This window comes from Myotis yumanensis, unplaced genomic scaffold (genome assembly GCF_028538775.1).
Source record: "Myotis yumanensis isolate MYYU_CA2020_CCGP unplaced genomic scaffold, mMyoYum1.0.hap1 SCAF_9, whole genome shotgun sequence".
In the NCBI taxonomy this organism is placed as follows: Eukaryota; Metazoa; Chordata; class Mammalia; order Chiroptera; family Vespertilionidae; genus Myotis; species Myotis yumanensis.
The window spans coordinates 78,633,552-78,656,859 of NW_027223760.1; the positions used below are offsets into that span (position 1 = coordinate 78,633,552).

The window sequence follows — 23,308 nt, forward strand, 5'->3', positions numbered from 1 at the left end:
TTTAGAGAGGACAGCATGGTTCCAGTGAGAGCACGTTCATTGTTAATGTACTGCAACATCCTATAAAGGGGGAAAGATTTCCATGCTTGACCTTGAGTGTGGCAGATGTGCGGCGCTCCATTCATTCAACTTTAGAGGGATGAGTCCTGCTCAGAAATACAGCCACCTGCTGTCGGATGCAAATGACAGGCCCCTCTTCAGATAGAGGCCTCGGCTCATTCCCTCAAAGGAGGCAGCAGTTGGTGGGTCCCCGTAAAATGTGCCAGTGACACATGAGTAAACAGCACTAATGAGAAGCGCCTGGCCTATCTGTGCGCCAGCCAGCTGAACACAGTGGGTTCTACTGATATGGAAATTATTAGTCACCCACAACCCAATTCTCCCATGGATCCTGGATGCTCAAAGATTGCTAACAGCTAGGAGGTTCCACACCGCTCTGTTCCCAGCTGGCGGCACCTTATGGAATAAATGTGCTCTTTGTAAAGAGTCCACATTGTAAAAGTGAACACAAGGATGAGGCTGCTAAGAAAATAATAATGCATCATAGGCACCATAATTCAATTAGTGAATCTAACTCTTCTAGGCCGTGAACTTAGTTTGCCAGTTTCATTAATTTTTCCATCTGAGGATTCAAGTAATTTATGTGGTTCCCTTCATACTCAGCTGAACAGTTTCTTGGAGCCGCGAAGCTCACAGGCTCTCTGCTTCCTGGGGCAGAGCCGTATTCCTCTGGGCATTCAACTGGCGTTGACACTACCCTTTGAATGGGACAATTGCATTTCCAGGCAAGAGTCTTTTCCATTCTGGTTGACCACCCTCAGTTTGTACTACCCCTTGGGGATATTTTGTTTTTATCACCTATTGATTGTCTGTTTAAAATATCCTTTGAGGGTTCTTCTTCCATCATTTTTTTTTTTCCAGTTTCATAAGCTCATATGATCAAAGGATACTTTCTTTAGAGTATCTGCTTAAATCAAGCTTGCGGCTGGAGGAAGGGGAAATGGGAGACATGACTTTGCCCCTGTGGTTTATGGACTCAGCATTTCAGGACGGGATCACCTGCAGGGAGCACTGTGGTCTGTCACTGGGGTGGAATTCGGTGGTAGCTGCTTTCCTGGTAACATCGGGGTCGTACACAGGGCTCTAAGCAACGCTCAGTAGCTTAAGAAAGCACTGCCCATCCCGTCACTTCCCCCACCCCACTCTCGGCACTTGGCAGATAATTTAAAAATATTTCCTTTCTGCCATCTGTTCGTGTCATCAGCTCTACCTGAAAGAGTTACAGCAGACCCACCTGAAAGGCATTAGCACATGTGAGTGTGGCTTTTTATTTAACTTTGTTTCCGGGTTTATCAAGAGTTCTACACTTGGACCTGGAAAATATATATTTTAATTGTTTTTCTTTTGATGTAAACTGAACAGAAAAGCATCCATTTTTAAGCACCTCTCTGGTATGTCGGTTGATTTCCCACCTCCTCTCTCCTTTAATGGATAACAACAAAAGCAACAATAACAACATAAAAACAAAACAAAGCAGAACAAACAAAAACAACCATGAAATAAAAGAACAACTCCCCATATCTGCCCCCACCCCCCTGCCCCCAGGAAATCCCCCAAACTAGGGGTCTGGAACTAGGTCACATGTTTGAAAGATGAAGAACAAGTTAGTAAAACACGCACTGGTGAGGAGGGAAAGTTGGAAGGCCGTTCATACAGCGGAAGGAATGCGGCCGCTGCTCATCCCTGGAAGGGATATGTGCTTCAGCTCCAGCCTTCTGACTCTGCCAGTGGTTTCTACCCGGTTTCCAGCAAGAGAATTAGGAAACTCATCCCAGCTGCAGAAAAGATGAACCCTAGCCCACACTTCCATGATATTTCATCTCCTAAGATGCTTATTTAAAATATCTTTTGGAAGAGCAATCTCTTCAATTACAACTTGTTAGGGTTTTTTTTGCCTGTCACTACTGTAATCTAGTTTTAATAGATTTTACTAATGTAGAGAGTAAAAAAAAAAAATAATGTCAACACATATGTATACAATACAGCAAGAGACAAAGGCATCGGTAGTTGAATAATATATCCCTTCAGAATATGAAAGCTAGCATCGGCCCATGAAAATCCTTTTAATGTAATAAAGAAAAGAGGAGGAAAAGAAAGCGAATTACAAAGTATGCTCTTACTTTGGGGACCATGTTTTATGAGTGAGATGGTAAGAGTTTTAAGAAGAGTTCACTGAGAACACAGTGGGTCTCCTCCCCAGGCCTGCACAGACCACCAGCCCATTGCAGAGAAAGAACACAATGACCGCCTTGTTCACTGTGAGTTGAATTCCCATGAATTTAGTTGCCAAAGTCTCAAATTTATTATGTTATTGTCAGTAGTGATGTTGGAGCTTCTTTGGATAGAAATTCTCAATCATTGTGGCACTCGGAAGAAGAGTGTTTGCCTGCTGTCTAGGAAAAAGATTTGTAGTTTGGAAAATTTTGCAGCACAGAATAGTCTTGGAATTGTGCTGTAAAAGTTAGAGTGTGGATGAAACTGATTTCCCCCCTCATTTCTCTTGCTGGGCAGCTGCCTGGCTACAGGCTTGTAAGGTCAAGTTTCCTCTATACCGTAGAGAGTGTATTACAAATCATATTATAGTTTGCTTGTCTTTTCTCAAAATTGTTATTTCAGTGCCTTAACCAGCATGAAATTCACAATTTCCTTGGCTTCGCATGATATATCAATTTACAGGGCAATTCATTCATTTAGTCAGTATACACTATGTGCCAGATACTGTGCTAGATGCTGGGGTATGTACACATATAAATTAGCGTATCCGATAGTTGTGGTTGTCAGAGTTGACACCATCTTCTCAGAGATCCACATGGGAGGTCAGCCCAGCATGTGGCATTCTAGCAGTGTGTCCCTTCTCTGCTCGCCTTGGCCTTGTCCTATCACTGTCTTCTCCTCATCAGATTTCTCCCAAGAGAAACTTTCTTAGGATCATCTCTCTTGCTTCTTCACCTAACTCTACTTCACTGCTTTTCTGAACTCAGCTTTTATCTCAACCCAAAAAGCTTTTCTACCATTTGTTGTGAACTGAGAATGCATCCATTCCTTCAATTTACCATACAGTGATTTACATATGGGCTTTTCTGTTTATTTCTTGAGCTATCCAGTTTTAGACCACTGGTTTATTCTACCAATAACTCTCCCTAAAGCAGATCTGTAACTCTTTCTTGTGGCAGTTATGTGGCCTCCTCACAGGAATGCTATTTGACCAGCCTTCTCTCCTCATGGCCCACGTCCAAATGTAGGGAATATTGGCTTTAGAACCTTACTTCTTGGTGTTTTACTGATCTCACTTTGATGTTCCTTATGCCAATTTTTATACCCAAGTAAGATCCTTTCTCTTCTGCTTCCTTTTCCATCACTACCTTATTCCCCAACTTCAGGGCATCTTCTGAACATTTGCTCATCAGCCTCATTTGATACTCCAAGAGCAAAGGCAGGATCTTTCAGGAAGAGAGGCATGTTGCTCTTTCCAGATGCTCAGAACTGGCTCAAGGAAAGACTAGTTTTTGTAAAAAACCCAAGAGAGTAAGATTAAAAAACACACGGGGAGACTTTTTTTTCTATTAAAAAGAGCTTTTTTGTGTGTGGGTTGTCACTCTTAGGAGAAAGTGGCAGTGAAAAAGGAGAAGTCCCAGAGCAGACGTGCACATTGACCTGTTGTAGATGTTCCCTGGGTGGTCATGCCCCAGGTGGCTCTCTTGCATTCATTGGTTTTCTAGTCCAAAAATTCACTGGGGGCTCAGGCACTGCCAGGGTATTACCAGAACAGTAGGAAACACATCTAACACATATTTGTGACCAAAAGAAACCATCTTTGACTAGAAGAGCTTGATATTTACTTTGCATTGAACCTCAAAAGGCTTTTTAAAAATAAGTTTTTGTTGATATTTAGAGAGACAGGAAAGGAGAAGGAGAGAGAGAAAAACATCAATATGAGAGAGAAACATCAATTAGTTGCCTCCCACATGCACCCCTACCAGGTATTGAGCCCACAACCTGGGCACGTACCCTGCCCAGGAATCAAACTGATGAGCTTTTGTACATGGGATGACGCTCAACCAACTGAGCCACACTGGCCAGGGCCTCAAAAGGCTTTTCATTAAGGCCTTTCCCTTCTCTGGGGGCGGTGTCTCCTTACACAAGATCAGGATGGGAATGAGGACATTCCTTCCTTACCTTCTAGTCACACTGATCTGTGTGTGTAACAGGGCAACATGTGGCTGTACCACCTGTGACGGCATAATCTGGATGTTCTATGTGACACAGAAAATCCACCTTTCAGTGGCTGGAGTGGCTCCTGGAAGCCTTGGGCAAGCATTTCTGGAGAAACATGAATGTTCTCAGAAAAACCATTCAGTGTTTTAGATGGTCAGTTCAGCAAACCAAGTCTATGGTCTGGCCAGTGTTTCAGTAGTTGAGTGTCAACCCATGAACCAAGAGGTTACCTGTTTGATTCCCGGACAGGTAACATGCCAGGTTGCTGGCTGGATCCTCAGTAGAGGGCGTGCAGGGAGCAGTTGATTGATATTTCTCTCTCATAGATGTTTTTACCTCTCTATCCTTCTCTCTTCCTCTTTCGCTAAAATCAATAAAAACATATTTTAAAAAAAAGGGGGCCTATGTTCTCTACCTTCTGGAGTGAAGATTGTTTCCATGGTAAAGAAGACTGTGCTGCCCTGTTGATTCTCTGCAGCGCAGGGGTAATTTTTGCCTATGGCCTGGTAGCCCCCAATGCCTCCAATGCTGAAGCAGTCCTTTGAAGAGGATGTATTTAGAAGCTATACATTTATTGATTTACTACAGTCACTATAGCAAATAATTTGAAATTTTTCACTTGGTATTTGGTGTAATCATATGGGGGATTTGGAGATAAAGAAAAAATACAGTAAAAATTATCATTTTTTTGTCATCTTTGCATTTTTTGCATTAGAGTAATCATCAGACAAGTGAAATCATGATTTGGGCCAACACAATTCCTTTGGAAAAGGGCAAAAATATATACCCTAGAACTGTGGTCGGCAAACTGCGGCTCTCGAGCCACATGCGGCTCTTTGGCCCCTTGAGTGTGGCTCTTCCACAAAATACCATGTGCGGGCGCGCATACAGTGCGATTGAAACTTCGTGGCCCATGCGCAGAAGTTGGTATTTTGTGGAAGAGCCACCCTCAAGGGGCCAAAGAGCCACATGTGGCTTGCGAGCCGCAGTTTGCCGACCACTGCCCTAGAATAACATGGTCAAGGAGTAGTTATTTACAAGTCAAACCAGGATATATAAGATATCATTATAAGGGCAAACCATGTATAGTTTTAAAATTCTAAGTCCTAACAAATAATTGATTTGTGTAATTTCACATGACATTTAATATTGCAAGAATGAAAGGTAACCAAGAATGTGGACCAACCCTTAGTATTCCTTGTTAAGGGATGGTCATATGTGCTGTATAAGGATGTATACACTTGGGAATTATTGATGAATTCAAGAGTGGTTGATCCCCTTTTTCTTCTTTCCCTCTAGGTTTGGAAATATCCTGGGATGGAGACAGTTTTGTAGAAGTCATGGCTGCCCCTCATCTCAAGGGCAAACTTTGTGGTCTCTGTGGCAACTACAATGGACATAAGCGTGATGACTTAATTGGTGGAGATGGAAACTTCAAGTTTGATGTGGATGACTTTGCTGAGTCCTGGAGGGTGGAGTCCAATGAGTTCTGCAACAGACCCCGCAGAAAACCAGTGCCTGAACTGTGCCAAGGGACTGTGAAGGTAAAGCTCCGAGCCCATCGAGAATGCCAGAAACTCAAGTCCTGGGAGTTTCAGACCTGCCACTCAACAGTGGACTATGCTACTTTCTACCGGTAAGTGCAGTGCTCTGGGGGATGGGATTGAGTTACAGACAAAGGATAGACTTGACCTTGTTGTGGAGTGGGTCAAATCTCTTGGTGTACAGAACAAGCTCCCAAAGTACAGGGTAAACACTCCTACGTCTTTCTGTTCAGCAGCTGATTTCATCTTGAGTCAGTCCCCCATTATATCCCAAATTAGGAAATTTCAGGGAGTGTTTCAGAGTAATACCCTATAGGTTATTCTGTTTTTGAGTGTCTACAGAGTCATCGGAAAGCTGGTGTCACCCAAGATTTTACCAGGTGTTTGCTTTACTCGAAGGTCAATGAGTACTTCCCAAGTTCTGGTCTAAGCCACAGTGGTATAGGGCAGAGGTGGGAATCTCAAATCCCTCTGGCTGCCTGTGGGGGTTTGAACGAACTTGGTTATTCTAAGTCCGAGGAAGAGTTCGGGTCTGTCTCGTCGTCTAGACCAAAACAGATTTGCATGTGGAAAACAGGGCAGTGAAGTGATGACTCCTTGGATGTTGGCCAGCTAGGTGTCCAGAGTCAGGGAGAGTGGAATCAGAACGTGAGGGTGAAGGAAGGAAGGAAGGCCTCTCTTTGAGAGTATGTTTCCTGGTTTGACTTGGAAATAACTACTCATTGACCTTTTCTAACTCTTATTAATCCCCTTCCACACAAAGCAACCAGTTACACAGGAGACTTGCATTCGACTTCCATGTTACAAGTTGCTTTTGTGAGTTGATGAGTTTGGCCTGATTGTACTTCTACTTACTACACAATTCCATGGGCTCAAGAGCTATGACTGCCTGTAACTTTAATCACCATGGGTGTGGGAGGAAACGTGAGACCAACTCAGCCTAAAAGGCCTTAAGTGATTTGCCTGTGCCTCTTAAAATGAGCAAACGCCTGTGGTCTGAAGCCACAGAGAAGTTATTTTTACTCTTTAATTGCCACCAGTTTATTTCCCCTAGTTCTCATTAAATGTGATCTTTTTTGTTTGATCTTTGGACATAAAAGATAAAGTTATATAAAGGCAGCTCAAAGAGGGGTGGAAAAGGACTGTCCCTGTCATCACAAATCCCTGAACATGGCTGCATCTGCCAAACCATTTGGCTGCAACACATACGTTTAGCTCTTTCAATCCATTTTCCTGTTATAATTTGAATCCTCTGGATTCCCCTTCTCCTCCCCTACATTGAGCCCACCTCCTGCCTAATGAAATGGAAAGATCTTAATGTTAGACTTTGGAGTGAGGTAAGCAGCTAGACAGGCAACCTGGGTTTTATTTGGAATCTAATGCCCATCACTTGAAGGTCTGATGGGAAGCAGTAGAGCATAGCAATTAGGAACTGTGTGGTCTCCCAGGGCGAGAAGTCTAGCCCAGCTCTACAACTTTGAGCAGTCATCTAAGCTCTTAGATCAAATTCTCCTTATCTGTAAGCTGGGGATAATAAAAGAAGCTACCTTGAAGAGTTGTCATTCAGGTTCAGTGAGATTATGAACATAAATGCATATGCACAGCCAGTGCCCAACATAGTACATATTCTATAGTTGTTGGCTGCTGTCATTTCCTCTGTTAATTAAATGATTGACAAGTGTAAGTCCTCTTTTGGAAGCTCCCTACCTGAGGAATAGAGTTTGATTGGGTCCTTGTCTGTCTAAAATAGAATGAAAAGCTATGCTTCTCCCGGGGCCCAGCAGTCTACACTTTTGGTCTTCATCCCATGTCCAAAGAATGTGTTGAAAACAAAAATTGGAGAGCAGGCCTGCAGAGATTAGTTCCTTTTTTTTTTTTTTTTTTTTGCAATTCTATTTTTTCCCCTTTGGTGATTTATTTTGTATTATGATCCCTGGACTGCAAACAGAAATATGATGAACACCTTGGCAGAAGCTGTGAGAAACAACTTTGACATGAACAGAGACCATTGGAATGCTAGGTGGCCAGGCAGATGCTCACCTTCTGTCTCTAAACGCTGCCATAGCGGCCACAGCAGCACAGTGGGGCCACTGGGTTGTGTAAGGGGCCTGGTGCATGAAGTTTGGTGCTCATGAGAACTCTCCGGGGATAATTGTGCACGGAGGTTGGAGGATAGGGTGTGTGGGAGATGGGCTCGTGCTCGGCATGCATGGTGTGGTGGCAGAGCACCCTCCCACAGTCAGCCACCCCTTCCTGGAAGAGGCAGGAATGTGTCAAAAACCTTTCTCAAGAGGGGAGAGCTAGAGACCCTGCCTGTCACTCGCCCTGCTGGGCATCTCACTCCCCAACCCAGAGATGCGTCTTCATGTGTTTTCAAGTGAGGGGAGAACCTTAGTTTCTTCTCTTCTGCCAAGCACACATGTGGCAAAAGAAAGGAAATAAACTTGGACAATGTGGGAAGGCAATTTTGTTCTCAGGGGATCTCCGGGGAGGACCAAAGCTTAGGGAGGCGTGGACAGAGAACACCTTGGGTGATGCCAAGCTGAATCTCATCTCAACTCTGCCACCGTCTAGCCGTGTGGCCCTGGCAGCTAGCTGAGTTTCAGATTCTTTTTTTAAAAAAAAATGTTTTTATTGATTTCAGAGAGGAAAGGAGAGGGAGAGAGAGATAGAAACATCAATGATGAGAGAGAATCATTGATAGGCTGCCTCCTGCACACCCCCTACTGTGGATCAAGCCCACAACCCACATGTGCCCTTGACTGGAATCGAACCCAGAACCCTTCAGGGCGACGCTCTATCCATTGAGCCAAACCAGTTGGGGCTGAGTTTCAGATTCTTTACCAATAGAGTAGGTGTGACAGTAACTACCCGGTGGGTGAGATTGCTCCTCCGAGGACTGGGGTCAGTGGGCACTGCCGTGTTGTCACATGATAGATGGAAAGAGTTTTGTTGTCTTGTGTCCCCTCTTCTCTATGGAGAATCTGGCCCCTGGCTCAGCCACTTATCTTTCTGATTTTTGATCATTTCTCCTCTCTCGTTGTGGAGAACTGATTAGATGGATTCTCACTGATGAGTTTGTGGAACAGTTTTAAAATGAACCATATGTCTTCCATGACACTGACTGCGATAGTGTAAGAAAAGGCTGCATTGCAGTCCTTTAAAGATTTTTTGTTGTTTTTGTTTCATAAGAAGAATAGCAGGTGTTCACTGTACAACAGTGAAGTCATGTTGGAAAGAATAAAGAAGAAAATAGCAACCCCATGATATTCCACACCTGGACGCTTTTGACTGTGTGTTTTATGTTGCTGTTGCAATTGCTGGAACGAACCTGAAAGCACAGTCATGACCGTGGCTGTGAGCTTTTTTATGGGTCGTCACAGAACCAAACAGGTCTGCCTTGATATCACAGGTGGGCATACACATCAACCGAATACAAACTTCTTTCCTTCAATTTCCCCCTCATCCTCCAAAGAAATATCTGTACTTTCCTTTAAGGACAAAGAACAAAATCTCATAATGTACAGAGTCAACCTTCCAAGCATGAGCACGACTATGCTTGTAACATCAAGAAGGGAGGCAGCAAAGTAATCTGTCTGAGGAAATGTTACTTCTTTGGCATTTTCTGAATCGTATGACAAATTCCCAGGGGCCAGTTTTACTATAAATATGAGGTAGCTCTTCTTATAAGGTCAAAATAATTCTAATTTCTATGAATTAAACTTTACTTGTGAGATGTCTAGGATTTAAAACTCTTATTTTATTTTGGTCTCCCACCCAGTTCAATATTTTTAATATACCATCCATTGTCTAAGAACTTGAAGAACTTTATAAATGAATAAGAAATGACTACATATTAACCAACCACGGCCCCCCTTTTTTTTTCTTTTGGGAACCTTTATTTTTTCTATAGCGAACGCACAATTCAGTTTTATTCAGAGCAAAGGAAAAAGATACTTTTGATCACACTGGAAGAAACTCAGCCATAGGTATGGAATCTGTACCCAAACTACACATGCAGTGAGGATAATGTTCGGCTAATACAATTGATTTGCTGCTGCATTTGTCTAGTGTTTGTCTAATAATAACAATTATAAACAGAGCAGGGCAACTAGTATTTGGAACAATCCTTACAGTGTTGCACTGTCAGGCACAACTTTCCACTTCCCTTCACACCACTGGTTCTCTTTGCTTACCTGGGCTTCCTCTTCTTCAGTGAAGTCATTTTTGATATTGAAGGGCTTGCGAATCTCTCCAGGGTTTGCCCCTTGATCATATTGGCAATAGTCTTGCATATAACATCAGGCAAACCTTTGATGTCTAAATAGTGTGCAGTCAGAATAAATTCAAAAAGTGTTCCTTGATCAACTTTGAGGAATTCTTGGTCCCAAACAGGGATATCATCTGTTCGCTTTTCTTTGTTCTCATCTCCCTCAGGAGGAGGAGGGTCAGCCCTGTGGTGGGTGCACCACTGAATGACCTTTTATAAGTATTGCTGCATCACCATTGGGTAGAGGAACTGGGTCATCATCGCCTTCATCATCCATTCCCAGCTCTTCTAACATGGTCTCGATAGTCACAGATTATTTGGCAATGTCAACATCAACTTCAAATATCGCTCCGTCAGAGCGCTGCAACTTAATTGAAGGCATGGTACTCGGCCTCAAGGAGAGAGCAGGCCGGAGGCGGATGAGAGCAGGGCAGTGTCAGCAGAATCAAAAGAAAAAGGTGGAGAACAAAGTCACTTACAGCCTCTTTTGGGAACCTTTTTAAGCTTTGCTGATTTGTTTTGTCACAAATGTGGTTCATCCATCATGGCCTCATTTGGCATGAAAATGAATACTTAACTAAAGTCTTTGTGATCAGCAAAATTTGCTATAACTATCTAATTGAATCTGTTTGGGTGCAAAATAATGTAATTATGAATCATATTACATTTTTAAAAAAATATATTTTATTGGTTTTTTACAGAGAGAAAGGGAGAGGAATAGAGAGTTAGAAACATCGATGAGAGAGAAACATCGATGAGAGAGAAACATCGATCAGCTGCCTCCTGCACACCCCCTACTGGGGATGTGCCCACAACCAAGGAACATGCCCTTGACCGGAATCGAACCTGGGACCCTTGAGTCCGCAGGCTGACGCTCTATCCACTGAGCCAAACCAGCCAGGGCTATATTACATTTTTAACTAGTTACCTTGTAACATGTTAAGTCCTAGAGTTGCTAATTGACTTGTCTTTAAATCCTCTAATAGTTGTTTGTGTTATCCTTCACTGGTGTGTTATGGAGCAAATTCCAGTAGATGGAGAAGCCAGATAGTGTGGAAACATTGATGTGGCATCATTGGAATCACGTTTGGATTGAAGCAGAGGCTCTCCCAAAAGGAATGTGTTGAGTGTGTGATCATGTCTCCTTCCTCATTCCTTACTTGCACCCCCTTTCCCAGCCTCGGTTGTCTTCTCTGCTTGTGTTTCCCATGCCCACTGAGAACTCCACGAGGAATAGGCAGACCCCACCCCCAAGGCTCCCTTGAGATTCCAACAGCTGATATCAAATCCACTGCCCATGCTGACTGAGGCCACACTGACCAGGCCAGCACTGGGCAGCTGCGGGCAGAGAGAGGCCAGGAGATGGGCTGGGCTCTGCAACACACCAGAGAAGGAGCAGACCTCAAATATTTGGGGCTCTTGGATGAAACACCAAAAGGGGGATTTTTCCTTAACTCAGACTCAAACCTTAGATGAAATTATTACGGGTAATTGTATCCTGCCAGCCAAGCAGGACCTTTAAGTCAGGGCAGGCACAGAGTTCACAGAAGTCCAAAGAATGAACGTGAGCTGCTGTGAAGCCCACACTTGTACAGTTCACAGTCATTGAGGACGCTTTCCTATCTCCACTCCCCTTAATGCAGCGTAGTTCACCGGGCAAAAGCACTCTTCACTTGTTGGGTTTGGGAAAGTGTCTGGGGACCCCCAGTCTAGGAAATGTTCCTTTCTTTCCATGCAGTGGTTTTACAGCTGTAAGGAATTGAAGGAATGCCAGAGGATTCGCAGATGTGTTCTTCCTGCGGAGGTGCTGGGAGGTGGAGGTGGGAGGTGGGAGGTGGGAGGTGGGAGGTGGAAGGTGGGTGGTGGGAAGTGGAAGGTGGGAGGTAGGTGGTGGGAGGTAGAGGTGGGAGGTGGTGCAGGAGAACATTGGACCTCGGAGAGCATAATAGGGCTGGACATACTGGATCCCAGGTGGCCAGTGGCTTCCTTCCAGGAGATCACAGACTCCGTGGATGACACACTTTGTGTTTTCCTTTAGAGGAAACTAGTCATTTATTATAAAGCAAAAGGAGAGATCCCGGCCAGGAGTCCAGACTTTTCGTGTGTATATGGGAAAATTACATAACAATAACTGCTGTTCTATAATTAAAATCAAGTCAATTTTCCTTTGCTTCAAAGAACATACCTGAAGCATTTCTGTTTACATCTTGTAATGCTTATCCCAAATTGTCATGAGAGCTAGGGCCCTAAATCACATGAGATGTTCGTTTTAATGCGTAACATTCCTTTTTATTTTTCCTTTAGCAAGTCGAGTTTTAGGATGAGTAGTTACTCTGAATCTGTAATGAAGGTATGCTGTCACCAGGTGGCAGTAGACACCTCAGTTGTATCACCTATTAGACTTTAGCCCTTACGTGTCCAACCTTAAATTTCAAAATATTCCTACTCATTAGCGTGCTCTCTCCCTCTCTCTTAAATCTCTGGCCTACTTAAACTTCTGTCACTGCATCTAAATATACAATGCACATGTATGTTTCTGGGTCATGTCATTTCCCTGCCTGTGATGCCCTTGTTTTCTATATGGATTTAAGCTGAAGGTACAATACAAGTTTCATCTAGAACTCTATAGAAGTTTCTTTAGTTTCTTCGATATGCTGATTGTGTTTATTATTATTTAGCATGCATACTAGTTTGCACTACCACTGTCTCCCTAGGATTGGATTCTAGGTTCCCTGGGAAATGGGGAATGCCTTTCCTACCCTTTTGTATTTCACCAGCATCACCCTGGAAGGTTGGCTCTCAGGAAATGTTTCGCACCTTCCTTTCTGGCCTCTGTCCCCTCTCCGTCCTCTCTGGTCCACTGGTGACTTTTGCTACTCCCAATTCCAAGTCCCTCCTAAGTCTTCATTCCCACACTTGGTTACACACTTACAGTCAGAAGTGCAGCCGTCTGTGTTCTTCCAGGGAAATGACTAGTCAGAGCAGGCAGAGCCTCTGGTCCACCTCCGATGCTCCAAGAACTGTCATTACTCCTTACTACATGCGTCTTCTGCTGTGACTGCCAACGGTAGTCCCATATCAGCATCTGCCTCTGCCTGTCACAGTTCACTTCTGAGCCGCTGGGACATCCCAGGTTCTCTTCTATTTCTCAGCTCATATTTGACCTGTCCCTCTCCTTATGCACTAGTTTGATCCCTAGATGTTTCGACATTGGTCCCTTGCAGTTGATCTTAGGACCTCAAATTGGCCCCTCTCATGGAGGAAAAACTGACCTCCAACAGGCTAATTTTTTAAAATATATATTTTTATTGATTTCAGAAAGGAAGGGAAAGGGAGAGAGATAGAAACATCAATGATGAGAGAGAATCATTGATCAGCTGCCTCCTGCACATCCTACACTGAGGATCAAGCCCGCAACCTGGACATGTGCCCTGACCAGGAATCGAACCGTGACCTCCTGGTTCATAGGTCGATGCTCAACCGCTGAACCACACCAGCGAGGCCAGGCTGATCCCACCAAGGCCAGCTGACCCTCTGCCCTGGCATCACTCAGCACTCACTGAGGGGCCACAGTCCTTCTGCTTTGTCTCTGCCCTGAGCCTTCTGTCTAGTTGCTACCCAAGCCTTATTGTGGTTTCCCTTGAACCATTCATTCATTCTTCTTTACCTCAGTCACAGGCAGTTTCCTCTCTGTTTGATCCACCAAAGTAACCCAAGAAGAAGGCCTTAAGTTTCCTCCTAGCTTTCTGGATTTTAGCTCAGAAAGGGCCCTAGCTAGTTAACCTAATTTTCATGGGACTAAAGCAGGAAAAAAGACATACATACACTGAGAAAGGATATGAGGATGTTTGAGGATTCATTTTTCCAAGATCCACATCCTCTCATGTTTAATTTTTTCATGTCAAAATGAGGCATGTATGCATGGAACAGACTGACAGGTCAGAGGGGAAAGGGATTGGGGGAGCTGGATGAAAGAAGGTGAAGAGATAGCTAAAGAGCATGTATGCATAGTCCATAGGCACAGACAACAGTGTGGTGATGGCCAAGGGGAGAGGGGCTGGGGGCTGAAGTGGAGGGAATGGGGGACATCTATTATAGTGTCAACAATGAAAAAAAAAAGAAATAAACATCATCTTTTAAAAAAGAAGAAACAAAGAAAACTGTATTTTAACCTTTGAGGAGAGTTTAGGTCACCTGTACAATTAACCAACCCAAACGTTAGAGGGAGCACAGCGCACCCTCACTTCTGACATTACCCACTTGGAGGTGTTCCCAAAGCCACATTCAGGGTCAGTGATTTTCTAGAAGGACTCACAGAACTCACAGAACACTGGCCCACTCGTGGCGATGCTCTGTTATAGGGAAAGCATCCAGGTGAACATCCAAGGGGATGCATAGGGCGGAGTCCAGGTGGGGTCCACACCTGGAGCTCCCGCTGTCTCCTGTGGAGTCAGGGACAGACTCACTCCCCCGGGTTACACTGTGTGACACTGTTCCTGGGGTATTTCCAATCAGGGATGTTCACCTGAGACTTTGGTGTCCAGAGATTTTACTGGGACTTGATCTCGGGCTGCCTGTGTGGTTGACATTTAGTTCCCAGCTCCTCCCGGAGGTTGTGTTAATGCCTTTAATTTCCAGCCTCTCTGGATGTTAGCACTATTGCCATGTGGGCCAAAGCCCCCATAATAAATCATATTGTTAGAATGGGCCAGAGCCTCCAGGCAAAAATGTCACTCCTGTTAAGACAGTCCAGGGGCATGCAGATCACCTGCCAGGAACCAAAGGCCAAGGCCAGCCTCTCTCTGGGCAAGGTTAACTCTTCACTACTTAAGCTGCCTGGCTCAAGGTTAATGTAACTTCAGTTTGGTTTCAATTTTAGCTTAGAGTTTATTTCCAGCATAAACTTTCTAGAATCCTGCAGTGTTTCCCCTCAGAAAATTGCATTCTTGGATGCAATTAGATGAGGCTTTTAAACACAGATTTGAATAAGTGTCATTGTCACAGGTAAAACACTAATTATTTTGTAGCATCTCTCTTGGCTGCATAGGGGACTTCTTGATTACTTCTTAGTAAGCAGGAGGCGGTCTGTGTAACTTCATTACATTTTCATTATTTATGAGTGTAAAACCCTTTTCATCCATGAGAGCGAGGCTGACAGGAGTAGTGTTTTCCTCATTTTATTCCACTGTTCACAGCTAATGGGGGCACCAAGAGGTGAGGAGACTCATTCCAGGCCACCCATGGAGCCCGAGCAGCCAGCCTGAGAGCACACCTGCTCTCGTGTCTCTGTCAGAGAACTTGGCAAGAGCCGCCAGGGTGACAGCGGGGTCCAACGCTGTCCACTCAGGTTTTTAATACCCTGCTTCTGCCATGAGCTTTCAGAGGAGGATTTTAAAAACCACTTAATGCGCTCCTTTGACAACTTCCAACTGAGCAGTTGTTACGTGACAGGTACCATTGCAGGTGTGGCGATTTGGGACTGAACAAGGGAGACAAAAGCTCTTCCTCCGGGAACTCGCAGTCTAGGGTGGGTGGACAACTCTAATTAAGAAACAAGGTCACTGCCAACTGTGAGAGGGGTCATGCGGTGATGTGATAGGTGGGCTGGCGGCAGCCAACTTTGAATTAGGTGGACAGCAAAAGCCTTCATGAGTTCACCTTTGAGTGCAACTCACTGTGCATGGGAAGGACTGGTGAGGAGGCCTGTCTGGGGCAGGCAGAAGGGCAGGCCTGATGCTGGAAAGGGTGTGGCCTGTGTGAAGACCAGAAAGGAGACTAAAGTGACTGACACTTTCAGAAATTGATGGGTGTTCTGCCAGCAACTATATGAGCTGGGAAGCAGATCTTCCCCAGTCGAGGTTCAGATGAGCTCACAGCCCCAGCCCACACCTTTATTGCAGCCTCTGAATCCCAGAGTAGAGGCCATGCTTGGACTCCTGATCCACAGAAACGAACATAAAAGTGTGTTGTTTTACGCCACTAAATTTATTAGTAAGGCCACTAAACCTGTTGCACAGCAATAGACCACAACTTTACATAGAAACCAATTTTGGCTTATCTTTAGTTTTGTTGTCCATTAAATATTGACAGAAAGTGAAATATGAGCACTTTGCTTTCCCCTCCCCTCACCCATTTTAAATTTATCATTCTGTATCAGTTGATGTAACTCCACCAAGTCTGCATTACCTGTCCCTACTACAAGGTCCCATGGCACTCTGTACTTCCCTTATCGTCCTAGGCATTAAAAATGCGTTGTAAATGTCTGCTTTTAAAAAATCTCTATCACCACAAAGCTGTAGCCTCTTTGAAGCCCCTAAGTTTCATTCATTTTATATACCCAGCACCTAAGGTGGTGCATGACATGTTCTCTGGTTCTCAAAAGATATATATGTTGAATAACTAAACAGGAAAAAATATGAATTAATGAAGTAAAAATATTTTTTAACAAAGCTATGGGTAGAGTGGTACAGAATGAGTGTGGCATAGTTGTCGAGCAGACTTGGGAACCTGAGATAACTTCTGAGCTCTTCCATGTCCAAGTTGAGAGTGCTGTTGAGCAGGCTAGTTCACTTGGGGAAGTCCAGATGCCCCGTGGGTCAAAGGGAATGATGAGAGGACCACAGTGCCCTGAGATTTGTGGTGTGGATTGCAGGAGGCACTCCATGTGGTATGGACTCCAGGCCTGGCATATGGTAGATACTCAGTCAAAAGCAGTTTTTTTTTATTAATACTAGAGGTCTGGTGCATGGATTCGTGCACCGGTGGGGTCCCTCAGCCTGGCCTGCACCCTCTTGCAATCCAGGACCCCTGGGGGGATGTCAGAGAGCCAGTTTCATCCCAAGCCACACAGGCCAAGCCAAGGGACCCCACCAGTGCATGAATCTGTGCACCAGGCCTCTAGTATGCATATAAGATCTTTGGTTAATCTCTTCCCACCCTCCCCCATCCCCCCTTCCCTCTGATATTCACCAGTCTGTTCCATGTTTCCATGCCTGTGTGTTGAGCATCTGCCCTCTGGTGATCATTGCACATCATAGCTACTGGTTGAAGGGTTGAAAGGTCGCTTAGGCTTTAATATATATAGATTATTTTGTTGCCTGATGGGAGGGGACTGAGTGAGAAAGGTAAAGGGATTAATAAGTACAAATTAGTATTTACAAAATAGTCACGGGGATGTAAAATACAGCATAGGGAATATAGTCCATAATATTGTAATAACTATGTGTGGTGTCTTGTGGATGGGTACTAGACATGGGGGTGAGGAGGAATCACTTCGTAAATTATAAATGTCTAATTTCTAAGTTGGGGAGTAAGTGGCGGTGGCCACGGGAAAGGGATCTAACACCTCAGAACTTCCATGGTTTTCATTGTGAAATAGAATAGTGTCCCCAGCATGTGGCTCATGTTGCTGGAGGAGGTTTGTCTTGTGAAATCCACATGGAATGACCAAGGAGCCCACTTCCTCCGGCCACATCGCCAGCCAGTCTAGGGGCACTCATGAGGACAGGCCTGAGCCCTGTGGTTTCAGGTTGTCCTTTGGACAGTCCGGGAACGCAATAGGGTGCCAGAGCTCCCCAGTGTCCAAGAAACCCGGGGCGGGGTGTCCACAGAGATGGCCCCATGTGGGCTGGCTCCCATCAGCCCACACATAGACCTGTTGCAACCTGGCTGGGTCATGAGTAGAGCGCTCTGACTCAGTGAGACACAGCAGCTCGTGAAACTCGCTGGGGTCCTGGCAGCATCACGGGCTTCTCCTAGGTGGCATTCTGGCCCTTGCTGCTCTGGGGGCACTGACGGGCTTCGGTCCAGAGCTCGGGGCTGTGCTGTTTGGTGGCCATCCAGGACTCCTTGACTGGTTCCAATCAAGCTGGCACAAATTACGGTTGTTGGAGAGTGCAAATCCGAAGGAGGGGGAGCCCTTGTGGTCTTGGATCTTCCTCCGCACTGTTCTCTATTTACTGGAAATCTAATATTCCATCTCATTTTTCTTCTGCCTGGGCAAGTTGCAGGGGCGTAGGCCTTCACACACTGGCTTTTGGAGGAGGCAGTGTCAGCCAGGGACCAAATATTTAGGAGTGTGTATGTGTTTTTTTAAAAAAGAAAGAGAGAGAGAGAAGAAAAAAAACACTGAGCAGGGGGCAGTTTCTATTAAGAAAGAAAATGCTGAATTATTTTTTATATCCACAGGCCTCATTTCTAGGCTAATAGTCAATTACCCTTGTCTAAGTCAATGAAATTAATCAATAATAAATGAAAGCCCTGATTGGATAGCTCAGTTGGTTAGAGCATTGTCCCAATATGCCAAGATTGCAGGCTCAATCCCCAGTCAGGGCACATTCAAGAATCAACCAAGAAATAAATGGAACAGAAATGTTCCTTCCTCTAAAAGTCAATAAAAATAATAACAAATTAAAATAGGTATATATTACCTATTACAAAAAAAACACAGATTATTTTATAGTTACCATTGATTGCTTGATTAAACAGTTCAGCAGGCACTGTTGCAGGTGCTGGAGCCGTGGCTGTGAGTCGGTAACTGAGTCCCCTGGCTCCAGAGCTTGAGTGCCAGCGAGTGGGTGAGACAGACAGAGTGCAGACAGGGAGGGATGCTCCGGGCACCTGCCAGGGAGGAGGCTTCCTGGAGGAGGTGACTTCTACCCTGAAGCCCAAACCAGATGTAGGGTTCAGTGGCACAAACAGAAGAGTAGGGTATTGGGGAAGAGAAAAGGGAAAAGTTCCAGCCATAGAAGATTGCATATTCAAAGCTATGGAGGCCAGGAAGAGCCTGGTGCAGCTCACAGAAAAATATCCCATGGAGGGGTGTGAGTCAGGAGGCAGAGGCCACACCCAGATCATGGCAGTTTATGCCCCAACACCCATCGGACAGGAAGGGGGACACTGTAATGTCTTTCAGCCATTACCTGGGAGCTGGGTATACTGGGCAGTGCTTGAGTAATGCTGAAACTTTTCATTCATTCATCATTTGTTTCGGTCTCATTTTTATACACCTGTCATTTGCTCTACGCGTGAGGTCCTGGTTCCGAAACTTCAGCAGGAATCAGAATCATGGGGAGGCTGATCCAGTGGGTCTGCAGTGGGGCCTGAAATGTGCATCTCACACAAGTTCAAGGTGATGCCGGGGTCAGGAGCCACCCCTGGAGAACCTCTGCAGCAGGTGAAGGAATTCTAATAACTGTTGGTGGTCCCCAGGGACTCACTCCTCGGAGACTTTGTCCCCTGAAAGACTTTTTCTTTGCTGACAGGGCTTTCATTTCTTGTGTCCTGCACAGTCAACCTCCAAACAGCGACTACAGTGCAGACTGGGTCCCTGCGTGCAGGGATCAGGAGCTAAGCATATGCCCACCTAGGCCCACGTGGTCATTGGCGCTCAGTGGCATTTTCTTGGTGTGTAAAGCATAGCCACCAAAGCAAACCGTTTTATGTCTTTTTTGTAAGCCAGAGGGCATGGGCCTTACTGCTTCTTCGTAAGACCAGGCCCAGCAAAAGTATGGCCTCGTTTGACTGGGTCATTTGTGGGCCAGAGATAGAATCAAAGTTCTCCTAGTCACTGAAGTACTTTTCACAGGGAGCCACCCTGGTCAGATGGATTGATTGAATGAATGAATATATTTTTATTTATTTAGGAGAGGGAGAGAGAGATAACAACATCAATGATGAGAGAGAATCATTGATTAACTGCCTCCTGCACTCCCCACACTTGGGATCAAACCTACAACCCGGGTATGTGCCCTGACCAGGAGTCGAACCATGACCTCCTGGTTCACAGGTCGATGCTCAACCGCTGAGCCATGCTGGCTGGGCCACCCTGGTCGCTTTTAGGTGAGTGACCAGGGCCCACCAAGTGTGGGAGGAGAGAGCACTGGATACAAGGCAGCTTAGTTGCTGGACCAAAGGGAGCCTGGGGTTCCTGTGCGGGTGGAGACAGAGTTACCCAAATCCTCTCCCCGCCACAAACAGGACCAGAGCCCGGGGCCAGGACAGTGTGCCCAGAGCGGACAGGATGTATCTGTAAAAATCTGCTTCCTTGCACTGGCTTCAGGCTTTCAAAGAGCCTGGCCACTGAGCACAGAGAGTAGAGAAATGAATGCTTTGCAAGGAAACGGGGAAATCTGGTGACAATGCTGGAATTAATAATTCTTTTCACATGAAAGAGCTGTTCTCTATGATCTTTATTTACTGTCTTACCTAGAGTTTGGAGTTTGAAAAAAGGGAGAGAGGGCGAGCTGGTTTCTTCATTGTATCCCAAGCCAATGGCCCATGTGTGAGCGCGAAGGTAGAATCTTTGGAGCTGCTCAAAGAATATGGGCCAGGAGACCTTTCAGAACCCTGAAAGCTTTTCCATATGCAGAGGAAACCAGGAAATTGGAGTCTTCGTGTTGTCTTTGCCATCAAAGCCAGGGAGGAGAGATGTTAAGCAGATACTGACCCGGCCTTCCGTGGCCACCCTTAGGATTTATTGACCTGGAAAGCAAGCGAGGCCTACGGGAAGGCTCAGGGGGTATTTAGTGCTTGACGAGTGGAAAGATTCAGCTTCAGAGGCCGACCGAAAGCAGTGGGCTGCATGACTGCAGATAATGAGCAATAGAGAGTAATGAGCACCCTTAGCCAGCGTTGATTGATAGACATGCATTACGCCCCTGAAACCGGAAAGTCTCATTCTATGTTACAGTGTTAATAATAACGGGTCAGGGCTTTTGCATTTGAGTGCTCGCTATGTGCTAGGTGGCAGCGAAGGGCTTTACCTGCATATATTGTTTCATTTCTGTGGATGAGGAACCTGAGCCTGAAGGAGTGAAGAATGTCATCCAAGGTCACCAGGCAAGAAGGAGGCAGAGTCAGGATTTGAAACCATTAAATCTATTTGATCCAGAGCTTGTGTGTGTGTGTGTGTGTGTGTGTGTGTGTGTGTGTTTTACCATGACCACCATCATCCAATAATAGCTCCCCTTACTAAGCCATCTCTAACCCTAAACTTTCTCCGTTTCCTAAAATGAGCTAAAACACTCAGATTTTGCAAATGTTCCATGTATAGTTGACCCTTGAATAATGTGTTTGAACTGCACAGGCGACTTAATATGCAGATTTTTTTTTTCAATAAATACAGTCAGCCTGGCTGGCATGGCTCAGTGGTTGAGCATTGACCTATGAACCAGGAGGTCATGGTTCAATTCCTGGTCAGGGCACATGCCCAGGTTGTGGCTTAACCCCCAGTAGAGGGCGTGCAGGGCACAGCTGGTCAATGATTCTCTCATCATTGATGTTTCGCTCTCTCTCTCCCTCTCCCTTCCTCTCTGAAATCAATAAAATAAGCATAGATGTTGAGAGAATGAACTGTGCCCTTCTGTTCGGTTATTGTCCAATTATTGAACATCGGCCTTGGGCCCTAAGTGGACCTGGCGTTTTGTTCCTTACCCTACATGTTTCCCATAACCACATGTTTTGAAACTCAGTATTCTGCCCCTCTGTCTTCCAGTCTTTGCCTCTTGATCCCCAGTGTGAGTTCCTTTGAGTCCAATATAAGATTGTTTTCTTCTGAATTTAAACTCTGAGCAACCCCTCCCCTCCCCTCCCCTCAACATCATACACATGTGAAGCTAGCCACTTCTCCTGTTCCTCCTCCAGGCGAAGGGGGAACGCACCTCCTTGTCCTCATTTGGACTTGCCTAAGAGAGGTCTGCGGAGACAGGCTCAATCTGGGCTTTGTTCTTCTTCCCTCTAGTCGGCAGTGGAAGGAAACTAAAAGCACCTGAGACCTGTCCAAGTCAATCATATTTATGCTGATAAACCAAGTTCGCCATAGAGGGCTGATCGGTTGTGTGTGGACTCACCCATGATGAGAACAGTTTGATCTCTGACTCGTGAGCCCAGTTGTATTTTGAGGGGAAGATGAAATAATTTCAACATGTGGATTCCTCGGTGGACATGAAATTAGTCCTTTTTTGACTTATGGACCACGAGACAATTTAGTATACAAAGTGCACATGTACTTGACAGTCCTAGTTAAGAAAGATGGTTGTGTTCCTTCCAGAGCATCCATCTGCTTGGAAGTGAGGATATCAACTATCTTTTATTTGAGTTGGGGACACTATTTCATTTGAGCTAACAGTGCCCTTGAGCTGAGGGAGCATTGAAACAACTTTTACTGCTGCCTTTTAGTGGATTAAAGAAGTGGAATGAACAGGTCACATGATCCATTTTCTCCAGGTGACCCAGACTATGAGAGATATGTAAGCATTGGGTTGATGCTTAGGCCAGCAGTGTCCCTGCTCCCAAAGCCTATCTTCCAGATGGTATTATTGACTCTGATCAATATAATAACCTATATAGACCTGGTACCAGATGCCACAAGACCATGTACCCAAAGCTTATGTCAAATAGGGGGCTCATCTCAGGCCTGGGTGGAACTAAAAGAATGCAGTCTTTGATGTGGTTCTCCTGGGGACAACTCCACACATTTATAGGAAAAAGTGCTATCCAGGAAGGGGACACTGTTTCCTGTGCTCTTCTTGGTCCATATTTTTATTAGGAAAGATCTGGAGCCTTTTCTGCTTGAAACCTTCTAGGCATAATTAGGCGTGATTGACTTTGCCCAGTCTTTCACACCCTCTTCAACCAGTTGCACCTCCATTCCTTTATCCTGTCTAAGACTTTATGCACCTATCTCTTTTCCAATTACTGGTCCTATGATTGGGTCACTCCCTGAGCTTTTGTTGTCTGTGAAATGGGGTGAGTGAGCACTATGCTGTGGGTGGTGGTTAGAACCCAGTGAGACAAGGAGTATAAAACACCTGGGCACAGTGCGCAAGTGTATATCAGCTCAGCCAGCATTGCTCACCTCTCCCTGCCTTTCTCCCTCGAAGATGAAGTCTGAGCCCTCATCCCCATAAGCCCGCACTACACCATAGACCACTTCATTGATTTGGTTGTCAACCAACCTACCTAGCTTCTTGTTGTGGTCATTGATGGGAACTTACACCCTCCGTCACTGTCTATCCTTTTTGCAGCTTATTTGCCATCTTCTCAACTAGAGGGAGTAAATGTCACAAAGTGAAGGACTATGTCACGGTTACATTTCACGTGTCCTGACATGACCTTCCTTGCGTTGGAGGCTTCTAGTAATTGATTCAATGCAAGAGAGGTTCATCATGATTAGAATAAATGTTTTCTTTATAGAATTCTGTTTTTAGCAGTAGATGTT

The 23,308-nt window shown here is 45.1% G+C and overlaps 1 protein-coding gene and 1 pseudogene across 3 annotated transcripts in view; one reads left to right on the top strand and one right to left on the bottom strand.

The window, feature by feature from the left end:
- The window catches only part of BMPER (BMP binding endothelial regulator), a 200,117-nt gene that overhangs the window by 139,599 nt on the left and 37,210 nt on the right, over positions 1–23,308 (top strand). For all 3 annotated transcript variants that reach the window (XM_070424770.1, XM_070424773.1, XM_070424772.1), the window contains one exon: positions 5,575–5,911. In XM_070424770.1, the coding sequence (XP_070280871.1) occupies positions 5,575–5,911 (337 nt within the window). The remainder of the gene's footprint in view (positions 1–5,574; positions 5,912–23,308) is intronic.
- On the bottom strand, positions 9,950–10,471 carry LOC139016659 (S-phase kinase-associated protein 1 pseudogene; annotated as a pseudogene).